The 19,998-nt window shown below is 33.6% G+C and overlaps 1 protein-coding gene across 5 annotated transcripts in view; it reads left to right on the forward strand.

The window, feature by feature from the left end:
• LOC121410597 (macrophage mannose receptor 1-like) overlaps positions 1-19,737 on the forward strand; it is a 73,087-nt gene extending 53,350 nt beyond the window's left edge. For all 5 annotated transcript variants that reach the window (XM_041602788.1, XM_041602789.1, XM_041602791.1 and 2 more), the window contains 13 exons: positions 8,429-8,476; positions 8,960-9,150; positions 9,488-9,567; positions 11,906-12,003; positions 12,613-12,879; positions 13,333-13,484; positions 13,965-14,064; positions 14,327-14,568; positions 15,409-15,580; positions 16,500-16,751; positions 17,293-17,478; positions 17,973-17,990; positions 18,483-19,737. In XM_041602788.1, the coding sequence (XP_041458722.1) occupies positions 8,429-8,476; positions 8,960-9,150; positions 9,488-9,567; positions 11,906-12,003; positions 12,613-12,879; positions 13,333-13,484; positions 13,965-14,064; positions 14,327-14,568; positions 15,409-15,580; positions 16,500-16,751; positions 17,293-17,478; positions 17,973-17,990; positions 18,483-18,715 (2,039 nt within the window). In that variant the 3' untranslated portion in view covers positions 18,716-19,737. The remainder of the gene's footprint in view (positions 1-8,428; positions 8,477-8,959; positions 9,151-9,487; positions 9,568-11,905; positions 12,004-12,612; positions 12,880-13,332; positions 13,485-13,964; positions 14,065-14,326; positions 14,569-15,408; positions 15,581-16,499; positions 16,752-17,292; positions 17,479-17,972; positions 17,991-18,482) is intronic.
• Positions 19,738-19,998: the final 261 nt, after the last annotated feature.

Raw genomic sequence — 19,998 nt, forward strand, 5'->3', positions numbered from 1 at the left:
ATTACCATCATATCTCTTTAAGTGTATTGGTCTAGTTCATAAAATGTAGAAATAAGAGTAACCAAGTATCACTGAATATCTTGTGGGAGTTATAGTAGTTTTCAAAGTCAGCACTGCTGCTATATTGAATCATGTGATGCAGGTGAGACCGCCAGAGGCATTCCACTTGTTATTCTAGTTTATGTCAAATCAAAATGTCCTCAAAGAAGTGAAAGCACATACATTTTATCAGAAAAAAACTGACTGAATGAAGGAACGGATGTATAAAAAGTTCAATATAATGATCTATACACAACAAAAAAAGTAAGTCCCCCCTAAATCAAATTGCTGTAACTTTTGAACCGAATCAGTTTGAGATATGATATTTCATAAGTGATTTTCTGCACACATTAAGCAACTCCTGGGGAAAAATGAGATCGATCGGTTGAGTCATGCATGAGTAATTAAAGATTGAATTAAAAATGACCATTTTTAAAAGTCACAAGAGTCGTTTTTCAGTTTGTTCAAATGCAAAGTTGGGCAAAAGTTGTTTTCAGGTGAATTTTATTGTGTTATGCTGTTTGACTATCAATCATTCAACCACTTCAGACCAGATTTTGATTTCGTATGTTCATGGTTGAGTGAACACAATGTATTGCAGAGGCTGCGGAAGTGGGGGGGGGGTGGGCTTCAGCCCCAACTTTTTTCCAAAAGCATATACAAAAATGACCACACGATTTTGATTTTTTGCATGATCAGCCCCCCCCCCTCGCTTTTGGCCCAGTCTCCCCCCTCACACTTTTAAAACCGTTCAGCGGCCCTTGAATTGTGACGTATCATCATAGGGGTTTATGGTAGTATCCTCTACAACTTGTTAAATCATGTTAAAATTTGAAAATATTGATGGCTTCCCCGATTATAGGTCCCTTCCCCTATTTTGAAATTCTGGATCTACCACTGATTTGTCCATACATTCAACTGATCCTGAGAAATTGTTAGGAAAAGAATGCATTTATGCAGTATAAAGAGTATTAATTCGATTGTGCTCGCTCAACCATGAAAATGTTAAAAATTCAGAAAGTATGTGGTGATAGAAATGATGGATGATAAAAACAAGAGCAATTAAAGTCACATTTGAAACCGAATTTGCCCCCAATAATCACTTTATTATCCTTTAAAATGCGTCTGTGACATTGAAAATACCAATTTTCCCACTTTGATGCCTGCTCACTCATCCATAAATAAACGAATCGATTTTATTTTTGCACAGAATTTTGCCCATAGGTTGATAAACATTACTGCCAAACGACATTGCTAACGACAGCCTTGAAAAAAAGTTCCACCATATTGAATAAGGGGTTACTTATTCGTAAACATATGCACCCATAATGTACACAAGTCTATGAGAGAGGAAGTCAAAATTTTGAAATGAGGGTTTGTTTCATGGACGGTTTTTGTTCTTCTGCCAACAGTTATTTCATGAAACTTCGCACATGGCTTCAGAGTAACACTATCCAAAAAGGTGCACACACCAAAATAATCATTGATGTGGCACAGAGTGGGGCCAAGGCCTTGAACTTTCTTCTCATTTGCATAATTTTCGAGTATTGTGTGCTCACTGATGCATTAAACATCGGGATTTTCACAAAAATTAAATCAAATGAACTATGCAAGGAGGTTTGTGACAGATATCCATAGTTACAAATTGCATTTCTTCCAATAACGTAAAAAAGAGCTAATCACATTCCACATGTTCATTCAAGCGTGAATGTTTAATTAAACGCCTTTGAATCATTGAAGCATGTTAATTGGTCATGAACACAACGAAAAAGTTGAGAAAAGATCATTTTCAGTTACCAAAATGAAACAATACTTGTTTATGATATTTGAAAATCGTATTTTTTGTTTTCAATAAATGTTCATTGAACCGTGAAACGATGAATACTGTTGAAGAAACTCTTCCCAAAAATAACTATCATCATATTCAATCATTTTTATTGATAGAAACCTGTAAAATATCAAATTATAACAAATTCGGACTGGTGTTTATTCAACCGTGAAGTTTAGCCAAAAAAGTTGTATCGTCTTTTAGAACTGAATAGAAGGTACCTTTTATGAGCCTTCTGACTATTTTTCATGATGAGAATGTGGAATTAGTTCCAATAAAATGGAATCAAAGTCATGATATTTGGCTTGTGACTTTTGAAAAGTGACATTTCTGCCTTCTGACGGTGCTCACTGAAGCATGGCGTAAAATACGTCCATAACATTTACTCAGAGGGTAGCTTATAAAATCACCTACACGCTCATGTAAAAATATATTAAAAACTCGAATTGGTTTGGAAATTATTGATGTTTGTTTAAGGGGGGACTTACTTTTTTTGTTGTGTATATTATATCTGTGACTGAATCATAGCAAAAAGCCTCTTTTTTAGACTTTCCTCGACTTTTTTGTTTGATTAAAGGAATAATTTATGGGTATTCTGCATGAGTAATCTATTTCAGCTTTTTATTTCACGTTTATGACGTTTGTAATTACCCGGAGAAAGTTAGATGAAATGTCTGCTTCCCGTCAAATTGTCTGTATTTTGATGTATTCAACAGCTAAATTAGAAATTTCATGAACAAGAGCATTTGACATTATTTCTTCCTTATTATAATTATTTCAAAACTTCCTTCCCTGATCCTATTCAGAGAAATATATTTTGTTAATGAAAATCAAGTATTTTTTTTCATTTCCAGGAGATTTTCTAAGGTCAATGATACTGTCATTAATGTTCTTACATATATACTAGTGTATAAGATTTTAAAAAAAAAATGAACATTAAAAATCGAAACCAGAATATTATTAATAATTTCTCATTCAATCTCAAATTAGATGTCTGCAATTATTTTTTCAAGTTCTATCCATATTATTCAGAACTTACTTGCTTAAATTTTCATCTGGTGTAATGGAGAAAAAAAAGAGAGAAAAAATTTATATTGAGATATCATGGAATGAGTGGGATTTGTGGAAAATGATAATATTTTTTTATCTATCAGGAAGAAGATTAATCTACATTTTTTAATTCATCATAACCATAATTTTTACAAGGTTCGTGGTATTCCAAAGCCTGTTTTCAGCTTATTGTCACAGATTAATTCATTAAAATAACATCAGGTTATTGTTAACATTCAAATTTTACGATTGTGTTCTGACAGCTAGCTATATCAATAGAATTTTTTTGGGTGAAAATTAAGAACTTGCCTGTTTTATTAGATTAAGTGTCCTCTTAATGATATTAAGGTGCTAATTTGGTATCGGTAGGAAACAACCATCATTGTGCATGGTTTAGCAAGTTTGCGCCTAACAGGCTGCTTGAAATGCTATGAATCCAGTGACTGGGTAATAATAATAGTGAAGCGCTTTGAACAGTCATAGATTGATAAAGCGCTATATAAATGCAAATTATTATTATTATTATAAGCCCATTAAATGCATATTTAGATTCAGAGATTGTATAATAAGCAGTTCATCAGCTGGAAATGCAGGGTAAAACAGATGTTTTACCTTGGCTTATTTATGAAAAGAGGCATATGTGATGTAAGAGTAAGTGTTTTAAAAATATGCAGCAATAGTATTTCAGCTATGCACTCTTTATCATTTGTGGATTATTGCAACCTTTGAATGGGAGTCTTGTGCCAAGTTAGACTGAGGAACACACTCATTCTCTATGAGATCAAGGAATATTACAGCTGAAGAAAACGTAATACAGGATGCACATGTTGCTCTTTCTAAATTTGGAATTGATTGCCCCCTGTCCCCCTTCCTGTAACGTATGGTGACCACAGTCTCCTTGAATGACAGGCATCCTGGACATTGCAGAGCTTTAATTGAATGTGTCTTGATTAATCCAAGCAAACAGTTGTGGAGAACTGATCAGTGTACAGTGTTTTGACACAGTTCTTTCTGATTTATGAAAGGATAATCGCTACTTTGTTTTGGTTATAACTCTTATGCTCAAACATTGGTTGTGCAATTAAGTGTCATCCATGTTACTATACTCTAGATTGTACTGGAAAAGAGGAAGAAGTGTGTCTGTCACCATGCAATAACCTGATCTGAGCAACTTATGAATCAGAGAATGAAGCTTGTAATGTTGATCTGGACTACCATTTAGATACCAAAATTTGCACAAAGATGGTTTATATATGTCTGTCACATTGTGATTTCTTCGTCATCATTGACTCTTGACTTTAATGATTTAATTGGAATTGCAGAATTTACCATCCTGACTTTTCCTGGTGATTTCAGGGAGTGATCAAAGGACATAAGTGGACACCAATAATGTCTTCAGTAGTTTCAGAATGTTTCATAGTGATATTGAATGAGACAGATCATTAGTGAGGAAGATATTTTAAATCAGATTTGGGTCGTCCTTGACATAGTTTTTTTCACATGCATCACATTTCCTGTTTGCCAAAGACAAATTGTATGAACAAATTATACTCATCAAGTGTCTAGCATTAAAAAAAATGCACATCCACTTTCGTCAAGAAGATGATACATCAGTCCCATCTTGGGAGGATACTACTATTATTTAAAGTAATGAGTGCAGTGTAAACATATATCAACAAGTGATCCAGTTAAGCTGATTATTAGTGTCTGGTGCATTGTGAGCTCAGTTCTGTCATTGCAGGTGTACTACTTCAAACTCATGTCAATACCTTGAGACTCATGTTATGAAGCAGATCAACAAGAATTTCATGTTTGTAAAGAATTTCTGGATTGATAGCTTGTATCACAATGAGCAATGGAAATTTAAATTACAAGGAATTCAGAATGTTCCTAGGATGCATAATGAGTTGGTTATTGAAACAACTTGCCATTTTAATGTTTCTTTCATTGGTGCACTGTCAGGAGACACAGATTCAAGCTACTTTAGGTTTGACCAAAGCTTCATCCTACAGCTCCTCATTGGAGGCTGCTTCAACATCAACACAAGAGGAATATAATGAGATATCATTGTTTGAAACACAAATAAAGCCTAATGATATATTAGTGTCTTTGGCACTTGCTCCATCGGCTGCAACGTCCACGACTGACATTGTCCAGAACTATGCAAAACTCTACTTAAAAACACAAAGAGAGGATGATGTGGCTACATCTTTAAGCATTTCTTCACTGGCTTACAAATTCCTAAGGCAGGCTAAATATAAGGCCTTAAAAATTCTCGAAACTCAAATACAGTCAAATATTGCTGCTTCTTCGGTGAATCCTGATCTATCAGAAGTAAAAAAAATCTACTTTTAATTGAGCTCATGAAAATTATGTTGGAAACACTCTGATGGTCATCCATTTAGCTGCAACATTAATTGGATTCAACTTTGGCAACTTTGATCAGTTGACTATAAGAAATGGTTTCATTGGAACTCATATAAGCATATTGCTTGATGTTGTAAAAAACAATTATGCAGGAACTCAGTTTGTTGAAATACAGGTCTAACCAAAGTTGTTACATCTTCATCATCAACAGAGTTGACTACTTCGTTGACTAGAAATGCTGTAAGGCCATATGTCTATTGATTTAAAATAGAGCACAATTTTGCAAATTTATATTAAGTTGGAAATTTTATCATGTGAATCTAAATAGAAACTGAAATATAGCCTAGTGTCATCCCTAGGATGCTTGATAATGATAAAAGGTAATATGGAATCTAACAACTATGACAATGAAAATTGCCAATTGCTCTAGAATTGTGGTGGTCAGACACTAGTACCATACCTGATTTTTGTATTGCAAACAACCTGAAAATAATTGAATGAACCATTTTACCTGTTCAGACAATAGCAGCCATTCTTTCCTTGGTTTAATGCCATCAGAGAAATCTTTAATAGGTAAAGTTTTATTATATTATTCTAAATCATTTAGTGTGAGCAAATTGAATTTCCATTTGTATCTGATTGCATTATGGACAATTGAAATATCTGAATCTATTTTTATATCAGAATCGTTAACTTGTCAAGATGATTATTGAATGGATAAATGTATTTAAACAAAAAAACTTAAATTCTTTATTTGGTTCAGAATGGTCTCTGAAGTCCATTGCAAATTTGAAAAAACTCCTAACACAAAGAAATATATTTGACCAGCCAGAACAACACATTTAAGACATGTGTTTGATCATTAAAGTTCCATTTAAAAGCAATGAATTGTGTGCAACCATCCTTTAAGGTCAAGTCTACCCCAGAAAAATGTTTATATGAATAAATAGAGAAAAATCTAACAAGCACAACACTGAAAACTTCATCAAAATCGGATGTAAAATAGGAAAGTTATGACATTTTAAATTTTCGCATATTTTTCTCAAAACAGTTATATATGCACAACTCAGTGATATGCAAATGCAAGAGTCTATGATGTCCATCACTCACTATTTCTTTTGTTTTTCATTGTTTACATTATTCAATATTTCAATTTATACAAATTGACAATAATGTAAAACTTGACTGAACTACATAATGTTAAACAATGTTAATTCCACAATTTCAGTGAGGAATAAAGCTCGGTTTCAAATGACATGGGTGAGAAAATCAGAATATTTCATGTAATAAAATACAAAAGAAATAGTGAGTGGATGACATCATAGTCTCCTCATTTGCATACCAGCCAGGATGTACATATAACTATCGTGTGAAATTAAGCAAAACTTTAAAATGTCATAACTTTCTTATTTTACATCTGATTGTGATGAAATTGTCAGTGTTATGATTGTTGGATTTTTCTCTTTTTATTCAAATCAACTTTTTGTCGGGGTGGACTTGTCCTTTAAGATCAGCATACTAAAAATCTTGTTTACCGTCAAAATCTGTTATCATTTTCAAGTGATGTCTGGTTTGTTTTTCTTGTGTCTGTCAATTCCTTTCATTAGTACTTATCCTAGTGGGTATCATCTCACGTATCAACACAGCCATGTAATTTAGTAATGCATGGGAAATTCGAAAATTTGCAAGGAAAATGTAGTTTCCTGTGAGGTATCATATTTCTGCTGGTGCATATTATTGTCATCTGTTTGCAGTAATGGAATAACAGGAATTTGAAGCGATACAATTATTGAATGACATCATGTAGAAATATTTTGATAGTTGAATTATATCATTTGAAAAAAGATTAATAGAAATGCAATAATGCATGCTTTAGTAAGAACACTTTCCTGACACATGGATTATATTTCAAAAATTTGAAGGAGAAATCATTTCAACACAATTCACACATGTGTTGCCCACTTGATATCATACAAGTAATATTGCAGTATTTATAGTTGCTGTACAAGTACATGTATTATGGTGGTCCCCAAGTCTGCGCAACTAACAATTTGAGTTAAGATTTAACATGAATTTCTTTTTATTTCACAAATTGTTTCCTTTAATAATGTTCCTTATAATATCATGAGTAAGTGTACAAAGTATCTCATACAAATTTGAAAGAAATATAGGATTTTCTTGGAAAAAACCTTTGGCAGTCATTTTCAGATTGGAAAAAAATGGTACACCATGTCTGCGCACCCATTCACTTTGCACATGATTAGGATATTTTGATGAGAAAGGCTGCATTTTGAGGCAGTCACATGAAATGCCCAAAATTCATTATTTTCCAACATTTTGAGTCAGATTTTTAATGAATATCTGTCTATATGTTGCATGTGTAAAGTTTGTGTTCATTGCGTATCTTCTTTTACAAGAATCGCACAGATCCGCGTGTGCGTAGACAAGGGGAACTGCGCAAACTTTTGTGAACTTGCCATATAGCAGTTTAAAATCTTTTCAGGTATATATTTGAAATATTTCTCAAGACTGACTGACTGTTTAGATTTTCACATTGAAATAACTGTCATTCCTCTGCATTACCTCGAGGTAAGGATAAAATGAGAGATTTCCTTTGCAGCTAAGCTTGAGGGATTGAAGAGTACAAAAATAATAGATATATCCATCAATGTGGATTATGTGATGAATGTCAATGGGTGTTTTATGTGTTTACCGAACATGGTTGTCAAGATTTGTCAACATTAATCATGTTAGCATTGTGCCTCTTTGGATCTACATATTTAAGGGGGGTACATCTTATTTTTTATTGTTGTGAATAAACATCCTTGGTTCCTCATTTTTCTTTAAAAATTGCAATTGAAACATTATTTTAAGAAAATATTGGTTTATTTCACTGACATAAATTTGATCTAGAGTATGACTCAATGAAATGTGACTCATATTTCTGATAGTTAATAAGTTCCTTTGTATGTATCTTGCTTAGTATCTTTGTTTCATTGCAAAGATCCCTTCTTATTTTGTAATCTGCTTGTATGCCTGTGAAATCTTTTATAATCCTTTAATTATTTTGCCTCTGCACATCCCCCTCCCCCCTCTCTCATCCCCTCCCCCTCTTTCTATTTTATTTCTTTTTTAACAATACAGGAGTAGTGCCAACTTATACAACAATGGCTCCTCCAACTATCACACCATGTAAGTTCTTATTGCCCCTTCATGTACTGATATCATAGATCGATTATTGCTTAGTATCTTTGTCAGTGGTTTGATTAATGTAAATTCTAAGAACCATGAATTATAGCTGTAAACCCTTTGATGAGAGATCTGGAATGATGATTACCGTTATGTTTTCCCGGAATGTTTTATAGGACTTGTAAGAATCTTTCTATCAATTGCGAGTCAATGTTAGGTCTGAGAATCAATTATAAATCTTGAAATTGATTGCTTGTAATTAATTTTTGGTCTGATCAATGCAGCATTAAGTATGAATTGATTTTCAATCATTAGCATTTATACAAATTTGATTGTTGAATGAAAAAATATGCACAACTTCTACTATTAGATTAGTCTTGAACATGTCACAGACCAGTCAATCATATGCAGTGAATGTTCAATGAAATATCATTTTATATATGACTGACTCAATGAAATCTCTATCCCATTATTTTGTACTATCAGATCCCCCTTGCCCAAGCAACCAAGACTGGATCCTTTTTCCCCCAAACAACTACTGTTACTTCTTCAGTCAGGGATTAAGCTTAGATGCTGGCAAGAAGAGTTGGATGAATGCTAATGAGTACTGCATGCAGAGTGGTGGATACCTGGTCTCTATACACAATCAAGAGGAAAATGACTTCCTAAACTCATATGTAAGTTTATTTTGATATCATATTCTTTGTTTGAACTTCTTTTTGTACTTCGCAAATGCTCTAGCTATTTTCATCTTTAATGCAGAAATGAAGTCATATATTCAGAATTACATAATAATATACTATTCAGGCATTGATATTTCATTTTGAATGTTCATAATTGAAAAACAATTTCTTATACTTTAATGAGATGATAACAATTTTCTGAACTTATGATAACGCACCATTTGACGGTTGTTGTGCAAATTTGTTACTATTCCACTTAAATCCAGTTCAATGTAAGTTAATTAGTCGATTGTCAATAAGAGTTATGTTTCAATATCAATTCACTTTCTAGATGTTACGATTTGGGATAGTGGAAGGATTTGATCATCCATGGATAGGCCTGAGAGAGTACACAACAGAAGGAGTATTCACGTAAGTCTCGTGCCATGGTATAATGAGAGTTCTGCTATCAGATGATTTTTGTTGTCATTATGATAATATCGGAAATCTGTCTTTGCTCTTGATCAATAATCCGTTCCTCTCCATTCTTCATCTCTGTCTCATGTGTGGAATATAGTAAGACACGTGTATTAGCATTGTGTCCTTAGGTGGCAGCAGTGGGATGTATTCCATATGTCTATCTTCTTGAGAATATTGGATGTCATTTTGTCCTTTTGAATATAACCATTGTGTTCTTCCATTTTTAGTCATATTGATATTTTATCATTCATATTCATGTTTATAAAGCCCATATTGAGTGTTTCATAGTGGACATTATTTTAACAAGTTCAAAATTATTCTGAATATAAGCTCCTACCCCAACCCCTGTAAATCCTTGACAGGAATTACCTACAAATGAATAATTGTCATCTGTTCAAAAATCATAATCATTTTTGTTTTAGTGATAAAAATAGCACAACATTCTAAATATATGCATTTTTAAAAGAATATTTGACCATCCATGTTTTGAACCGTCAGGGATCGATTCAAAATGTAATTATGTAAAAGAATTGATCTAAAAAAATGTGAAATATGTTTGATATGAATACAATTGAAGAGTCAATACATGTCAAAAATCTCATTTGGCAAGAAGCAAGCAGATCAAAGTTTGTTCAGATCTTTCTGAATTTGTTTGTTGGGTTTTCTGCTCTCTTTTTTGAATGGTTACATTGGACCATGAGATATCCAGGAAGATGCGACGTATTAATGGCGAGAAATCTGAGTCAGGAGATCAGCATTCTTTTTTGTCCTCAACTACCATTGTGCCAGAGCCTTTCAACTTATCCAATGTTTCATCCTCTGTTGTTTTGATTTATATAATATATGAATTTCACAATGATGGCAGGAGAATTAGAGCTGCTGTGCTATTTACTCCCAGAGTTCTGATGGATCAGGAGCCAGTGAAAACTGTTGATATTGACTTTGTTCATCTGAATGCTAATCCTATTTACAAAATCAAGCAAAACAGCACTAGTGCATGTCCTCATGGTTCAGAGAACCAATTTTGTTTCCTGTGCCCCCCCTAAAATTCTGGTGGACCCCTCTTAAAATGTCTCTTGTCCCCCCCCCCTAAAATTTAGGTTGACGACCTTTTTTTTTTTACATGTGTCCATCACAAAATTTCAGGTAGACCCCCCCCCCTAATTTTTTTGGCTTCTGCCGCCAATGCAGAGAACACATATATTTTTTCAATGCTAACATTTCTCAATGTGATCTACACCTTTTCTACAATGGCTTCAACCATGGGGTTTTTGTCCACGTAGAATTTTGACATAAAACAATGATGTATGTCCTTGATGAAATTTGAATTCAGTCAGTAGCTGGCATTATCAGAGGCCAGAGCATCATGCTAATTGCCAGACAAAGAAAAAAAGAGAAGGAAAAAAGTTACAAACACATATAAAAAATACCAAAACACAGAGATGTTAATCACAATTTATGTTATATGCACAATAGACAATAGATTGAAACAAAACATACATTGTCTCCTTGGCTACTCTAGGTCCCAACTATCTGTCAAAAATTAATATTAAACAAAATAAATAGTAATCACTAAATATTTACATTGTAAACAAAAATATTTCATCAATATTTTAAAGTCTATACAGGCAGTGTTAAATTCCCTACTTAAATGCTCTATTACACATTTACCATTTAATGTAAAGTGCAGTTTAAAATGTCAGTTTTCAGATTTCAATATTCAGATATCCATATTCAGAATTCAGTTGAAAGTTAGTAATTTTCAAGTAGAATGTTCACAAAAAACAAAGATTTATGTCCTTAAGGCAATTTGAATTTAGCCTCTAGCTGGTAATATAGGGGCCAGGGGATTAGGCTAATTGCCAGACAATGGAAAAAAGAGAAGAAAGAAAGAAACTAAGTATTACAAACAGATACAAAAACACTGGGTTGTTAATCATGATTTAAAACATAATTTGTGCCTTGTGCACTAAAGACAAGTCACAAATCAACAGGTACACCAAAAACAAAAGCATACATAGTCTCCTCAGGTACTGTTCTGAAGCCCAAGGTTGTCCTCGGTTCACTGTGTGTCCTCATTTTACTATCAAGTATATGTGTTATTCTTTGGTTGCCAGTGTGGGTCAGTGGACACATAGGTCCTACACATCCCTTTTTCTTAAAAAAAAATGATTTGTCCTTTTTTCTTTTTTTCAATGTAAATCTCTCTATCCCCCATATAATTTCCATTTGAAAGGTACCGGTAGCCACTCACTATATAATCTATCTCTTGTATTCTTTTCCAATTTAGTTGGAGTGATAGGACAGCAGTTGACTTCACTAGTTGGGCTGATGGTGAACCTAATGATTACAATGGAGAAGAGCAGTGTGCTGAATTTTATTACCCAGGTAAATGATCATGAATCAACATTAATGTAGACAAGCATCTATAGAGAAGAATTTTGTCAATATAGAGTTAGCAAACAGAGCTCAGTGTATAGGAAAGAGATAGCTAGGGACCCAAAATCTTTGTGAATATGATATGACATTATATGATATCATTTTCATTGGCCTGAGGTCAAATGGAGCATAGAGAGAGGGATTCAAATTGACATTGTTGTTATGGGAAGTCTTTTCACAGTTCCCTCTTGTGCACAAGTCTTATTTTAATGTCTTGTTTGTGAAATGGTTACCAATCTGCATAGAATTGTTACAGTGGTTTAATGATTCTTGTAATGGTGTAAGTATGGGGAGAAATGGGGTAATGTGCATATCTTTGGCTGACGTCCCAACACCTCACAACTTGAATGGAAGAATCAGTATTTGTTCTATTCTTAGCTCTTTTATTAAATGTCTTTCCTGTGTATCTTGAGAATCTTATGGAAAATTTTATGCAAAATGCACTCTCTTTATCTATTTGAGAAAAAGAACTCATTCTTTTTAATGTTAGAAAAATTATGAATTATCAGCATGGATGTCATATTTATAATTATTAAAAAAAATCTCTATCATTACTAGCTGGGTCATGGAATGATGCTAATTGTGCCAAAGAGACTGTATTTGTCTGTCGCAAGCCATTTGGAAGCATTGGTCCTGTCACCTACCCACCGACAAACCCTCCCATTGGTAACTGCCAACCTGGATGGATTAGATTTGACAACAGGTGCTATAAGATGTATGGTATTGATGATCCTAATCAACGTATGAGCTGGTTTGAAGCAAGGGATACCTGTAAGGCCATTCCCAACACGAACCTGGTTACCATTCATAGCCATGAATTACAGGGTGTGTAGAAATATGGATCATAGAATGGTTAAATATTATAGGCTACTGTTTACATCTTATATAGTAATGTCATTGAATGGAAAGATAATATTTGTGGCTCTTGTTGTATTCATTTCACTGGGTACTGAATAATAAATCTTGAGCAAGGTATAATAAGCTCTCAAAGCTAATTAATTGATGCTATTCTATTGAGGGAGACTAAGTTCATCATATAATCTAGTATTGGTTACTGGTATTCATACAAGTACTAAGAAACTGAAAATTTGTGCAATAATTGATATGAAGGACTTGAAATAATCAGAGCTCTACAAATATGTTATTAGGGTTGTTTCATTGTACATATATGTAAGAACTGATAATGGTTGTTTTTTTCAAGCAATAACATTTTAGTTCTGATAGGTTTTTGAGCAGTGTTTTTGTTACTAAATGAAGAAGTTTTTTCTTTTAATACAGCATTCCTGACATCCAAGTTGATTGGGACTAATATTGCGATGTGGATAGGACTAAGTGATTCTATTATAAGTGGACGATTCTTTTGGACTGATGGTTCATCTGTAGACTACACCTACTGGAACTCTGGAGAACCAAATAATTATGGCTCTGGTGTAAGTTATCCTTTTTTTTTCTTACTTGATTCTGGATTTGATAAACAATTTGCCAAAGGAGGCTTAATCATATTTGTATTTATTTAGTAATGATTAGTAATATTTATTTTTACTTTGTATGGTTTGTTTATATATTTTGTGTATTAAAGACTTGTTGGGACACATTGGTAGTTATATTGCAAGTTTATGTTTTGAAAATACCAAAAGGGAATTTTCTTCTCTTTTAATATACCTTATGGTTTGCTTTAAAGTGTAACTGATTGACCCCTACGATTATGTTTGATGCAGTAAAAAAACAAAAAAAACAATGCAATAACATAATCTTTCTTTTAATATTTTTCAGTTGGGGTATTTATAGATTTTCACAGTGTGAAAGAGACAGTATTTGGTCTGATTATCATAACATATATATTCCAAATATACACAAGGAATAGAACTGTATATCGGTCACATATTGAATTTTTATGTTTATTCATTTAGGAGGATTGTACAGAGATGATAGCAATTGAAACTTGGGCTGGTAAATGGAATGACCTGACCTGTGATGCAAATTTAGGCTTCATATGTCAGGGAGTATTAGGTAAGAAATTTTCAATCCTGAATCTTTAAAAATAAAAGAGGAATATTATAATGAACATGTTGACTGTGAAATTCTCAATTTGATTTTTCTGAAGACTTTCCATTCACAAAGAATTTTGTATTTCACCTGATAATAATCAAGTCATGATGGTAAATTACAAGTAACTTCTACAAAATAAACTAATACATCAGATAGAGCATCATATCCCATGAAAAATTCTTTCACCACATCATCATGGTTCTCCAACCATTATTGTCCACAGATCCTAACGGGCAAGCCCCAACTGATGACCCCAACAGTTGTCGGAATGGTTTCACACAGTATGGTACAGCCTGTTACCAGGTTCTTGATCGTCCCTATGTATTCTCTGAGGCTCAGGAGGCATGCAAGGCCCTAGGTAATGATGTATCTCTGAGTAGTGTGAATAGCTGGTATGAGGAGGCATTTGCTGAGACCATGTCCCATACTTCTGGTGGTGATCCCCTGTGGATCGGCTTCTATGCGGTGAGTGTGAACAGGGATTTCATTAAAAAACTTGTTCAATACCGAATTTCTAATAAACTTAAAACAGATGTATATTGAAGCAAATTCTCTGTGCAGTTTGTAATAGTGGTATGATCCAACATAGATTGGGGAGTTGTCAGTAATCACTTTGTAGAGAAAGGTTGGTATTCACAAAGTGTTTCGATCTAATGGGTGAACATCCCAAAACTTGAGGTATAATTTTGAAATTATACTGTTTATGATTTAGTCTGTGATTAGTATATTTGTATATTTCTTTGTAAAAGTGCACATGAAGGCCATTTATCTCAATAAAATACATAAATTGGAAATGTTCCTCCCCAAAATGGCCCTTTAACAATCTGGTTTGACCCATACATTTAACATGTTTGATAGGTTACCTTGGTATGGTACATGTCCCTCAACAGAAGGGATCTGGGTGCTGTAATAACAAATGCACAATTTCTAATCAGATAGAAAAGGTTTCTCTCAGTAGGTTTTAACCATTGTGGCAAATCTGTTATGTTAAGAAGTTTTATGAAACAGGGCCCATGATATATAGTTGTTGGCTAAATAGCAATCCATTTTGCTGCCACTACTAAAACCAGATGAACTAGCATTGTTTGATTTAAGAGAGTGGTCAATATACATGGATAAGTGACAGGCCTGTTTACTTCTTGGCCTTGGGTCCTTGTTTAAACCAAGCAATATAGCACAGCACTTATCACAACTACCCTTATTGAAAAAAGACGAAATTGAGTTAACGTTTAGTTTGTATCAATCATGAGTAGGCCTATCTATAACTGTAAGCTGAATTCTTGTTTTGATTGACTTTCTATCTAGGTAAGTGGAGAGTATAAATGGCTAGATTCTTGGCCTGTTTGGTTTACTGCTTGGGGTCCAAGTGAACCTAGTGCTGCTCCAGGAGAGGGTTGTGTTACCTTATTACCTTCAGGCGGCTGGGATGATACTAACTGTCAAGGACTCTTCAAACCTCTATGCAAATACAGTCTTAGTAAGAACAAGTTATGCAATATGTTGAGTGACTAATAAAGTATATTATTAACCATATCAGACATCTGAGCAGGGCACCTTTAATACGTTATTGCTTGCTTATGACTGTGATCAAATGGTCGGTCAATAAGTTCCCAATTGTTTATCCACTGACCCAATTTATTGCCCGCTCAGGAAAGTCAATGAGAAAATGCGTGGAAATGTAGCGCGCAATAAGGCAGAGCTAACATCCGGGTATTCTATGCGTTTTTGTACTGCGCAGTGCTATACGTCGCAATGTTAATCAACTTGAGACAATGCTGGATACTGCATCCCTAGGCCAGGGACGCGTCATTTCAATTACGTCACAATGGTATAATTCAGAGGCCCAGTCTGCTCAACATGGCAAACTAAATTCTCATTCTTTAACTCTAAATTTCTAAATTTTAACGATTTTTGCTCTAGATGTCTGATTTGGTTAACAATAGCAATATTGACACTGGCCAGGGGGCGAAAGGACATATATCGCCCTCACTAAATTGATATCACCTTCATCTACGACACTGGCAATAAAAATCTAGTTTGGGCAATATATGTCGTATCGCCCAGAGGCCAGTCAATATTGCTTTTATATTTGTACAATAAAGTACTGTATGTGCACAAGTACAATATTTGTAATAATCAATGCTAATTTCCTAACTCTGGTCTGTGTTGAAAAGTTCTATTCTCTAGAATGCAACATTTTTAAAATTTAATTATAGGGAATTTGAAAGCACACCATATGTATTGTTGAGAATGCGTAAATGTACATGGTGTATTGATTTTTCTTTTAGCTTCAGTTTGTCATTTAGTTTTATATTCATATCTCTCTATCTTATCTATCCATCTATCAATTTATGAATTATCATCTTCGTTTCTATCTCTCTGTCTACCATCTACAGTCACTACACCAACAGAACACCCTGAAATGCCTGGCTACTGCCCTGATGATTGGACTGCTTACCATGATGGTTGTTATAAAGTATTTGCTCAAGACAATGACCGTATGTCTTGGCCCGAAGCTCAGTTTAAGTGTGATCAACTGAATGGATCATTGGCAAGCATCCACACCAGACAGGAGATGGAGATTATCAGAGACTTGATGACTGATGGAAGGGTAGACATCTGGTCTGGTCTAAGAAGGGGAGATTCAGGTATATCATTGTCAGATCTAATCATCAGTATTATGCAAAGTGCCTCCCTCCCCCCCCCACCTTGAGTAATGCAGTGTTGCATGTTGAGAGTTATATCCAAATCTGAATAATCCTGGGTTCTCATGGTTGCCGTTATTTTTTTTATTTCGATGGTAAAGCAATGTGTTTGGGAGGGATGAATGTCTTTAAATATTGAATGCAATAGAGTCCTGGACCCTGTTTTTTATTTGCGATTGATTAATAAACAATCTCAGCTATGGAAAGCCAGTGAAGCCATTATTCATCAACAAAGGGGCTTTGGTGATCTACCTTTGTAAAGTAAAATGAGAAAGCTGAAGTCGGATTGATGCTAAATATTACATGCTTAGTAAATGACAAATTATATTGCAGCTGGGTTGTTTTTTTGGTAAGATCATTTTGAAAAAACGTGTTTTTCATAAGATGGCATATTGATGCGTAAAGAAGGTCTCAGTAAAGATATAATTATCTACAAGTATGACAAATAAAATAATGAAGTAATTTAATTGATCCACCCCTGCAGGTGGATTTGAATGGGAAGATGCCACCCCTGTGGATTACACCAATTGGAACAATGGAGAACCATCGTTTGCTACCCAACCTGGCTATGAGGACTGTGTAGAGATGTATCTTAGTACTGGTAAATGGAATGATGTGGATTGTCTTAATGAGCAGGGATATGTGTGTGAACAGCCTAAGATTGGAGGAGGTGAGTCATTGTCTCCATAGTAACATGAAAATGTCAAAAATACATGCTATGTCATCATTACCTTTATGAATGTGAGTAAAGAAAAAAAAATCCTAGCAGAAGTTAAAAGAAATATGGATTTGAATTGTCATTGAAACTGTAAATGTGCACCATCCACAGAAATATGTGATATCAGTGTCTATTTATTATAATTAGATGAAAGTAACAGTTAGGCAAATAAAATTGTTTAAAGAAAATACGAATGCACAAGTATTATGATTTCAGTCATAACTTGTTATCTACATTTGTAATAACAAGGCCTCGCTTAAAACTAGACATTAATTTTAACCTCAGTTAAATTGTTACATCAACTGAATGTTTAAAACAGCTTGTAATCTTAGTAACATTGTTGCCTGAACTGTATATTGCTTAGTTTAAATACTTGCAGAATATTATTTATAATTGAATTAAATTTATTTCTTTTCATCTTTGTTCTCCCATTTTCTTTTATACAGAGCAACCAATCCCTGATGGTAAGTAAATCAGTTGAATACATGATTTTTTTTTTGGGGGGGGGACATACCCCCTCTTGTTCATTTTGAGAAAATCTTTTATTAGAATTTGCATTATTTCACTTTTCTTCTGTGCACTAGTATATTTCTGAAGTACACTGAAACTGGATATCAGCCAGCCATCATAATTTAACAGAATTATAACATAATCTAATAAACAGTCATGAATATCAGATCTGAAAGCTCATGTCACTGTATTTACACATACTTATTCTTCCAAGTGGTAAAAACATTGAACCATTCGTCTACTCTGGGCTTTTCAGCTCATTTGAATATTAAAGAAATAGGAAGGAAGTTGATGACACAATGATTCAGTTTGTTTACACTATAGCTAAAGAAAAATTTGTTCCATATTTAATGAAAACAATTGATCATTTTATACATCACCATAAGCAAGATGAGTTTGAGAAAATTGCTAACAATCTTACCTTCCTGTCATGCACTCATTCACAGTTCAAGGTTTAACCATTGGAGCTATCGTTGGTATCATCATCGCAGCAGTCATCATCGTCTGTGGTATCGCTCTGATTGTATTCTTTATACGGTCCAAGCAAGGCTCTCTATCAATGAAGATGAATGATACCAGCAATGTCCCAGGCAGCGTTGGTTTTGATAACGCCCTCTATAAGGCGGATGGTGATAACACAATTCAGATCAAGGAACCTAATTCAGACTCTAAGGCTTAGATACTATCATCCCATGCCATACTCCAAATTGGTCAAATTCATGTGCTAATAAGAAAGAAAATCATTTTATATGTCTTAATGGTAGACTCTTGGACCTCACTCCATGGTAAACCATGAGACAGATTTGATAGAGTACTTAGTGAGGCCTTAATATTCTATAAGAATATTGAGTATTTTTATAGCCTTATATCAGTCAATATGAAAGATTAGCTCTCTATGGTCCTCTTTTCATTATTTTGTTTGCATTATTTTAGATCTGTATTTCTTTATTTTTTAACTTCTACTTTCTGCATATTAAAAACTGTCTGTGTTTTCATATTATTCAATTAAAGAGCATTTTCATATATAAATATTAAACAGATGGTAATGAATCATAAGCCATTTACAATTGATTGATTTGCTTGAATAATTTGTTGATCTACATGTATGTGGGAGCATTATGTATGAAAGCAAACTAGACAATTTATGTACATGTGTAATATATTCAAATATTCTGAGAATATTAAAGTGGTGAATGTAAACGACAAATGTTACTAAGGTAGTTATTTTAAAACATATTAACAGCACAAGTTATACTGAAAATCCATTGATATGACTTGTTTCATGTATTATTAAAATGTAGATTGATAAAAATATCAATCATATTGGATTGGAGCTTATGTAATTCATGTAAAGTCTGTTTTCACTATAGTTTGTATCTCCTCTTTTGAAAATACTATATATCTTTTAAAAAGTGATAATGTATGTATCATACTTATTGATAAATTTGGTAATCCAATATAAATTTTGTGTTTTTTTTCATATATTTGTCATATTGCTAAAATTTGCTTCAAAGATTACAGATTTCTTTATACATTTCATTGACTGCCATATGTATTGATTAAATTTGATGATCGAAATGTATTTGTTGTGCTTAAATGTGCCAAGAATATATATATTATGAAAAGTGTTTGGTATATTTTAGAAAAAATGGATTTTCTGGAAGTCACCTATCTTTAATACAAATATAAAAAAAAAATGAAATCTTTCTATTTTGCCTGTTTTCTCTTATGTGCGTCTATAATCTGACTTACATTAAGCTTCGGCAATCCTATAAAGGATGCTAATTTTCAGGATGTAGAAAGTATGTTCATGTACAAAGTGGTTGATATTGTCCAGACATGGTTCAACGTAGCTCAGCAACATTTGTCTTCAAACACAAGATATATCACACAATGTAAACAGCATTGTATGTTTTGATCTTTTTACAAAATTGTCCAAAAGACAAATGCATATGACACCAT

This window comes from Lytechinus variegatus, chromosome 3 (genome assembly GCF_018143015.1).
Source record: "Lytechinus variegatus isolate NC3 chromosome 3, Lvar_3.0, whole genome shotgun sequence".
NCBI lineage: Eukaryota > Metazoa > Echinodermata > Echinoidea > Temnopleuroida > Toxopneustidae > Lytechinus > Lytechinus variegatus.